Raw genomic sequence first — 9,207 nt, 5'->3', positions numbered from 1 at the left:
AGATTTTCCAAGCAAATCAACCCATGAAGCAAGTTAGTATTGCATCCTAATATTTAACAAAATAGATTTCCAACCAAAATTAAACAAAAGAGATGGGGAAGGACACTTCATACTCATCAAAGGAAAAATCCACAAAGATGACATCTCAGTTCTGAACCTCTATGCCCAAATTATGCTTACCATGCTATTCCCATTTCTAGCGCTTCTCCCCAACTACATGTTCCCTTTTGGATCTTTCTGGCTTCTGTGGTTACTCCAGGTTATATATTTCCATCTGAAGATTTGGAGTTAGGTGCCTCTCCAGTTTCCACTGAAGTTAGGTGTTCAGTGGCAGAACATGTGACATTTGTTTTTCTGGTTCTCTGTCAACTTATTTTAAATAATCTTTTCTAGTTCCACCCACCTACCTGAAAAGTTTATGATGCTTTTTTCTTTACATTGAAGAATATTCCATAACATATAGGTGCCACATTTTTATTATCCATTCATTACTTGAAGGACATTTAAGTTGTTTCCATTTCCTAATTACTGTGAGTAGAGCAGCAATAAATATAGCAAAGCAACTATCTGTGGAGTAAGATGTAGAGTTCTTTAGACATAAACCAAGAAGTGGCATAACTGGGTTATGTGGTAGATTTATCTTTAGTTTTTATTAAAGATTCTCCATGCCTATTTCCAGAGTAACTGTACCAAGTTTCATTCCACCAACAGTGAATGCAGGTTCCTTTCCCTCCACCCACCCTGACCAGCACTTGTAGTCAGTTGTTTAATTGATTTTTAGATACTCTAACTGGGGTGAGATGAAATCTCAGAGATATTTTATTTTGCATTTCCCTAATTGCTAATGATGATGAAGAATTTTGAGATATATCTTGGCCATTTTTATTTCTTCTGAGAACTCCATCTAGACACTCTTGTCTTCTTACCATCTGCATTTCCTTCACCAGGAAGTGATGGAGTGAAAAGACTGGTTTATTTAGACTTGTGGAGATGGCCTGAAGTCACTTTTGGTGGTGGTGTCAGTCCACTAGGGGGCACTGCAGGATTCCTAGAAATTACTTTTTCTTAAATTGCCTAGAGATTTGAAGAGCTCAGAAGAGGCATGAGGCAACAACCCACAAACAGGGAATTGGGGTGACAGTGTCGAGTTCACCAGATCGTTAGCTCTCAATCATTGTATACAAAACTACAAATATCTAGAGCCTACTCACTGGATCCCATGCATCAACAAATCTATTTTAAGAACAATTCTCTGAACAGATGTAAGTAAAATACAATCTCACTGGGCATTGTGAGGATAGACACTGAAGAGAAAAAAAAACATCTCCATTGCATTCGTTGCTTCTAGTTTTATTTTAAAAATTTCTGATAATTAAAAACCTAGAAATTATTTTAATACCCTTTATATTGTATATAACATACATGTGATATCTGTCTATCTATCTATCTATCTATCTATCTATCTATCTATCTATCTATCTATCTATCCTCTAAACTAGAAAGAAAGAGAATAACTACTTAAGAAGAAAACTGGGAAATACAAGGTATGAAAAAGTAGAAGATAGGGGGGCTCTCTGATCTTGAGCAGGCATTCACAGCCTGGTTGGAATCAGCTGTGTTTTCCTGAACAGCTGTGGGAAAGAGCAGGGCACATGCGAGAAAACGGAAAGTAAATCATGGTGAAAACACGGGCATGTCTTGCTTTTCTTATGATCAATAAAACTGTCCTTGGGAACATTTTGTATGCACATGATGATCTGACAATTTCAAGAAATTCTTACCCCTTATAGTGTACTGCATGCTGATTTGTCCCACTGTGTGACTTAAGGTGCAGGACTTTCTCATTCAGTATATCAGCTATATTGAAGGGTGATCTCAAGCCCAGTAGTTGTTGGCCAGTACAGACTGAGAAGGAACCCAATGGTTCATTTGTATCATACTGCTTAGTTTGTTTTTTCTCTTTCCTTTTTGGTTTTATTGGTCTTTTGTCTGTATTTCATATTTACTTGTATTGTATTTTATGGGTTTGGTTGTGTGTTTCTTGATATTATTATGTTTTAATTTTGATGTGCTTGTTTGCCTGTTTGAGAGAGAGATGAAAGAGAGAGAGTGAGAGAGAGAGAGAGAGAGAGAGAGAGAGAGAGAGAAAGAGAGAGAGGAAGAGAGAGAGAGGAAGAGAGAGGGGGAGAAAGGAAGAGAGGGAGGGAGGGAGGGAGAGGGAGAAAGAGAGAGAGACAGAGAGGGAGCAAATGAGAACTAAAGGGCATGTTGTCAGGAGGGTGAGGAGATAGAAAAGATCTAGGAGGAGTTTGGAGATGGGAAACCGTGATTAGAATATATTGTATGTAATTCTTTTACAAAAAAGGTCAAACCAATCTTGCTAGGATTTTGCAAAGCTCTTCTAACTCCCTGGAACAATCAGTGTTCACACCAGTATTCTGCATTTATGAATTCCCCTCCCTCACACATTTCCCCAAACTCCCCTTATATGGAATGTTACCTTAGAAATATAGTGTTCTGGGATCTGCATATTGTTCTCCATAGTTGTGGAGCAGTTATTTTGCAGAGTGGTGAGGTGAAGGTGGGTGGAGTTTCTTGTTCAGATGAAAGAGAACATTCAGCAACTTGGAGAGAAACTTTTGTGTGTAAGCACAAGTGTGTCTGGGCACAAGAATTGACACCACCCCTCAGAGCTGGAGAGAAGACACCACAGCAATTGGAAAGGGGCCATGGAGAGGAAACTGGGAGCTGTGCTGGGGATTCTGTGGGTGCGGATTTGCTGTGAGTTGTGCTCACCTAAGTTGCTTTAGGGATTCTCCAGAAATGTCAGTGGTGGAGGGGGATGAGCCAACCCAAAGCTCCTGTGCAGTCACCTCATGGTGTCTCCTGGAGTATTAGACAGGTGTGGGTGAAAACTTCTCACTGATTCTGGTTTGCTTTTGTTTCCCAACAGGGGTGAAAGGATTTGAGGTGGAGCAGAGTCCTTCAGCCCTGTGTCTCCATGAGGGAACCAGTTCTGCCCTGAGATGCAATTTTTCTATCACCGTGACATATATGCAGTGGTTCCGACAGAATCCTGGGGGCAGCCTCATCAATCTTTTTTACCTGACTTCAGGAACAAAGGAGAATGGGAGGTTAAAGTCAACATTCAACTCCAGGGAGCGCTACAGCACACTGCACATCAGAGATGCCCAGCTGGAGGACTCAGGCACCTATCTCTGTGCTTCTGATGCACAGTGCTCCCAGCAAGCCTGCAGGCTGGCCTCAAACTGCAACTGTGTATTCAGCTAAAGCCCTGCCACAGGCAGACTCTGCAGGAGGCTTTGCACAGCTGTGTCTTTATCAGATCTCCACCAATTACAGAGAAGTTGTGAGGAAACCCAAAATTACCACAGCAGAAATTCATGGCTAAGTTCAGATTGACATGACACTGACTTGGAGAAGCTTAAATATTCAGAAACATCAGCCAGCGTGACTAAAATGAACACTTTATTTATCAAATGCTTGTGCTAATGTCATGAAATATAAACTTCTCTTACACATTCCAGAATTATTTGGATCATTTCTCAAAGCTGAAAGTTTAAAGCAAGTGTTTCCATCCTTTGTTTAGAGAGCATGATACAAACATACCCAGCTAATCTCTTCAATATGAAGGTGATAAGAGAATTAAATTTGAAGATCTGATAGATTAAGTTGTAGAAATTCAAGATAAGCAAATCTTATTACTAAATCATGACATCATTTCTACAATGTCTTGATCATTTTAAAAATATAATGCATTCAATTATGCAATATAAAACAAATATTTCACATAAAAATGATCAGAGCCAAAAGATAAATGGCAAACGAGGGAAATACATTTGCAATTTATATCACAATAATATTTGCAGCAATTAATTCTACCAAAATATTTATACATCTATAATGTCATATATATGTGCAGAAAACATTGCTTTCATTAAAACATCGCTTTCAAAAGTAAAAGTGGGACCCTCCTAAAGGTCACATACTAGGGGACTAATTCATTAAACAATAATTAAACACGATCCATACAACTGCTGTTTCCCGAGGGTTGACAGATTATATTCCACAGTTGAAAACTCTGGCCTGCCCCTTGCCTCTGTGAGGAACTGGAACCCAGCCATGCTCACTCATTCACAGTTTTTCTGTCCATTGTGTTTTCACGTTGAAACAGCAGCTGATTGGATACAACAGTGGCTGGAGTGACTAAAACATTTACTTTCTAGCGCTTCACAAATTCACTGACCCCTTGTGATTCATTCAGCTTCATCCCCATTGCAAGTACATCTGCTTCATATATAGATTATCTATGCTTCTCAGATGATAACTCCTAATTGTCAATAAGATCCATGTGAGCATGGCTGGAAGTGGTGACATTAGAAGTGACAGCTTCTGCAGTACGAATTACTGACAGGGTGTAATTCTACTTGATCTGCCTTTGTATGTTACTTGGCATTTTTCCTTTGTGCTTTCAATATTCTTTCCTTCTTCTGTGTGTTTAGTGTATGATTATTAGGTGTCAAGGGAACTTTCTCTTCTGGTTCAATCAATTTGTTCTTTAAGCTTCTTGTACCTTTATAGGCCTGTCCTTACCTCTGCACATATCTAACTCCACACTTTCTTTTTAGAAAACAGGGAAGAAAACAAACAAACAAAAATAAAACAAACAGAAAAAAATAAATAAAAAGCATGAGAAGATCATGTACATGCAAAGACGTATGTACACATAAAAAATATAAATCCACAAAATTGGAAATGATATAAACAAGGGTAAATGTGCTAAATAGTGACCCACAGAAAGCATTAAGAGACCTAAAATTAAGCAAAAGAACAAAAAATACAACTGAGTTCATTTGCTGGGCATGAGACCTACCCTAAAGTGTGGTTTGTATACCCAGTGAACTGCTGTTGGTAAAAACTAAATTTCCTCTTGTGAGCAGTTTTCAATTGGAGATAGGTTCTTGGTTAGGTGTGGGGGATGATGTCCACTTCCCCTTCTCAGCACTAGGAATCCATCTGTACAGGACCAGTGTGGGACTTTGCGTGTTGCCACCATCTCTTATGTGAGTTCTTATGTGAGTCAGTCTCATGTCTGGAGGGCTTTATTTCCTTACTGCCTTTCATCCCCACTGGCTCTTAGACACTTTCTGCTGCTTCTTCTATAACATTCCCAGAATCCTGAGGGAAGGAGTTTAATGGAGAAAAGGTCTCTCATTCTCTATATATTTTCCAGTTGAGGAGTTGTGGATCTATGGGTTTGTTCCCATCTACTGCAAGTAGAAGCTTCCATGATGATGTCTAAACAAAACATTGATCTATGGGTATAGCAGAAAGTCGTTAGAAGTCATTATACTTCTATGTATGTTTAGAGGATAATGATATTTGGTTTTCCCTTAGGTCCATAGCCTATCTAGTCTCAGGTTCTTGGTTACTGGAGCAGTATCAGGCATGGATTCTACCTCATGGAGTGGGCCTTAAGCCCATTCAGAATGTGATTGGTCACACCAATATCACTTGTGCCATTATCATAACATTGTATTATGTATGGAGTTCACCATTGTAGATCAAAGAATTTATAGCTGGGTTGGTGTTTACCTTTCTCCTCTGGTATCATTCAGAGTATCTTCCTGAACCATGGACACAAGTTCATAGGACTAAAGGCTTTATTTAGGAACCAGCTCAATTTCTTCATGTTCAATGAGATTTGTACATATTGTCTACAACAATAGTACTTTACCATCAATTCATAGAGAGCAACCAATAGCCTTGGTAATAGCCTGAGTTGTTGAAAATTTCCATGGGTCTCCTTTGGCCAACAACTCAGATGACACTTTTCTTGGCACTGGAATTTTTACTTGTTGGTAGGAAATGTCTGGTTGGTACTTTGTTTCCCTTTTATTTGGCTATTTCATTGATTTATATAATACATGTGCATTATATTAAGGATATAATATATATTATAATATATATATAAATATATATAAAGAAGCTTCTCCTGTAGTAGGTTTCTATATGACCTCTCAGAATGTGCTTAGTTTGTGCTTTCTCTCTCCATATCTCCTCCCTTATTCTCTGTTCCCTCTTCCTTTCTGTTTAATCCTCCTATTCCACCCCTCCAACCCCATCTCTTTACTATCTATTCTATTTTTCACCTATTCAGGAAATCTTTCCTTCTCTCCTATTGTATCCCTGACTTCTGCGGGTATACAGATTGTAGCAAGCCTATTAAAGGCTCAAAAGCTAGAATCCAAATGTCAGAGAATACATACTATATTTGTTGTTTATAGTTGGGGTTACCTCACTCAAGATGATTGTTTTTCTAGCTCCATAAGTTTACCTGTGAAATTTATAACTTAATAGATGAGTAATATTTCATTGTAGAAATATCCCACATTTCCATTATCTATCCATCTCTTGATGGGCATCTAGGCAGTGAACTTGTGTCCTGCCTCCTTTGTGTGAGGTTTTAGGTTTATTCTCAATGTGTTTTGCAGACACCTGTGGTGCAGTTTGAAGAGCAATCAGCAGAGGGCGCTGCCTCTTCAGATGTGGTTAATGTCTGCATCCAGGTGGTGGCTTCACATGACAGTCACTCTGCAGAAGGAGGTCCTTGTTTATGAGTGAGAAGTTTCAATAAGGAGACTTGTCCTGTGAGTTTGGTGCACTGAAGAACCAAGTGTCATTTTCTTCTATGAACATGCTTCCTGACACCTGCTCAGTTCTGCTGCTCCTCTTAATGCTCAGTAAGTTACTTTTCCTAAGTGATGATGATGTCATTTTCTTAGAGCTATGGAAGTCTTTGTCTTCTTCCTCACATAAATGATTTCTACTTATTTATTTATTTATTTATTTGTTTGTTTGTTTGTTTGTTTGTTTGTTTTCAGGGAGGAGCAATGGAGACTCAGTGACCCAGACAGAAGGCCTGGTTACTGTCACAGAGGGGTTGCCTGTGATGATGAACTGCACCTATCAGACTACTTACTCAATACCTACCCTTTTCTGGTATGTGCAATATCCCAACAAAGCCCCTCAGCTACTCCTGAAGAGCTTCACAGACAACCAGAGGACAGAGCACCAAGGGTTCCAGGCCACTCTCCAGAAGAGCAGCAGCTCCTTCCACCTGCAGAAGTCCTCAGTGCAGCTGGCAGACTCTGCCCTGTACTACTGTGCTCTGAGTGACACAGTGAGGGGACTGCAGGGGAAGCTGCACACAAACCCAGGGTGTAGGAGGCTGAGGGAGTGGCCTGGGAGGGAGGGCTGTGTGCCTTCTCTGAGTGGGGTTTACCCCGCCTCCTGAAAATCAGCAGCACATCTCAGGTCAAATTCCTAGAAAGTTAATAATCTGTGTATATTCTGACAGGATAGGATGGAAGTCATTGCCACAGACAACCAGGCTTTAATCCCCTAGACTACTGTTTTCTGACCAAATGGAGGATCTCTCACAGAAAACAACTCAAGGAAAACCCTGACATGGGATTTATCTCGAATGAGTGGTCTTAGAAAATGCAGTGATTTATATTCTCCAACAATCTTGTTATTACTCTACAAATTTATGATCCAAATAAGGAACATAGACTCTAGTCTTTAAAAATCTGTTTCAAAGTCCAGAGTGCTGAGCATTTCACAATGGGAACTGGATTTTTGGAGCCTATTCCCTATGGTGGGATACCTTACTCAGCCTTGATGCAGTGTGGAGGGGCCAGTCCCTGCCTCAACTTAGTATGCCAGACTTTGTTGACTATCCAAAGAAGGCCTTACCCACTCTGAGGATGGGGGTTGGATGAGTGAGAGTTGGGGGGGGGTAAGAGAAGAGAAAGGAGGGGAAACTGTGGATGGTATGTAAAATGAAAAAAATTTTAAATAAAAAAAAGTCTGCTTCAGTCTCACTCCACAAGTAATTTAGATACATTCTCTTTTTGGTTCATATTACCTAGGTTTAACCTAACTTGTGGTCTCAGTTACTTTTTTATTGTTATGAAGACACACCATGACCAAGACAACTTGTAGGAGAAAGCATTTAATTGAGGGCTTGATTACAGTTTGAGAAACAGAATCCATGACCATCATGGTGGGGAGCATAATAGCAGGCCGTCATGCATGTCCCTGGAGCAGTAAATGAGAGCTTCTATCTGAACACAAGCAACATTCAGAAAGAGGGAGAAACTGGGTCTTACTTGGGCTTTAGGATTACAGAGCCTACCACCAGTGACACACCCCCTTTGACAGGGTCACACCTCCTTATCCTTTCTAAACAGTCTATCAACTGGGAAATAAACATTCAGGATATATGAGCCTATGGGGGTCCATTCTTATTCAAATCATCACAATCTTGAACAGCCTTCACTTAATGAGGCTGTTCAAGAACTATAGCTCTTGGACCTCTGCTGGTGCTGCCCTAAGAGGCAGCTCCTCTCTTGCTACACACTGAGTAGAAAACCTTCTCCCTTAGTGTCCACTCTCATCTGCCATTCCACTTTGCTTAAATCCTGAGGACATGGTGTAGTCACTCACTTGGAGTTAGGTTCTCTGGTAATTATTATGAAATATGGGAAAGGTGGTCAAGGTTTTGATCCATCTCAGCACTGGAAACAAAGCACTGATTTAAAATAAAATGCTTTAGTACTCATATTTATCTTTGTAAAGGAAGAAAGATCTGAAATCAAAGACCACAGAGTCTCTTAAGAATGATTCATATTTTTGTACACAAAAAACAGCAAAAAAAAAATACACATCTGGTACTGGATGGAGCCTAGCAGAATCATCTTCAAAGAGACCAGAGGGACTTTGTTCAGTTGCTAATGGGAGCAGATACATAGTCCCACAGTCAACACTGCACAGAGATAAGGGAGTCCTGCAGAGAAGAGGGAATAGGTATGGGAGGAACCAGATTGTTCAGGGACACTAGGAGTACATGGCCTACAAATCAACTTACTGGGACTCATGTTGGCTTGCTGAGATTAGGGAGCCTGTAGGGGTCTGACCTAGGTCTTCTGCATATGTTATGGCTGAGTGCCTTGGTCTTCTTGTGGATTCCTAAGAGTGGGAAAGGAGGTTGGCTCTGGCTCTTTTGCCTGCTTGTGGGACCCTTTACATCTTACTGGGTTGCCTTTTCCAGGCTTGATGTGTGGTGGTATTTGCCTGGTCTTATTGTAGTTTATTATGCCATATTTCATAACAGGTCTTTCT

The 9,207-nt window shown here is 40.1% G+C and overlaps 1 gene segment (V, D, J or C); it reads left to right on the top strand.

Annotated features, from left to right (window-relative positions):
* Nucleotides 1–2,640: 2,640 nt before the first annotated feature.
* LOC114684594 lies at nucleotides 2,641–3,291 on the top strand. The segment is given in 2 exon segments: nucleotides 2,641–2,781; nucleotides 2,954–3,291. Coding segments are annotated over 2 exon segments (390 nt in total).
* Nucleotides 3,292–9,207: the final 5,916 nt, after the last annotated feature.

This window comes from Peromyscus leucopus, chromosome 9 (genome assembly GCF_004664715.2).
Source record: "Peromyscus leucopus breed LL Stock chromosome 9, UCI_PerLeu_2.1, whole genome shotgun sequence".
Taxonomy (NCBI): domain Eukaryota; kingdom Metazoa; phylum Chordata; class Mammalia; order Rodentia; family Cricetidae; genus Peromyscus; species Peromyscus leucopus.
This window is presented reverse-complemented; position numbering and strand designations above follow the sequence as displayed.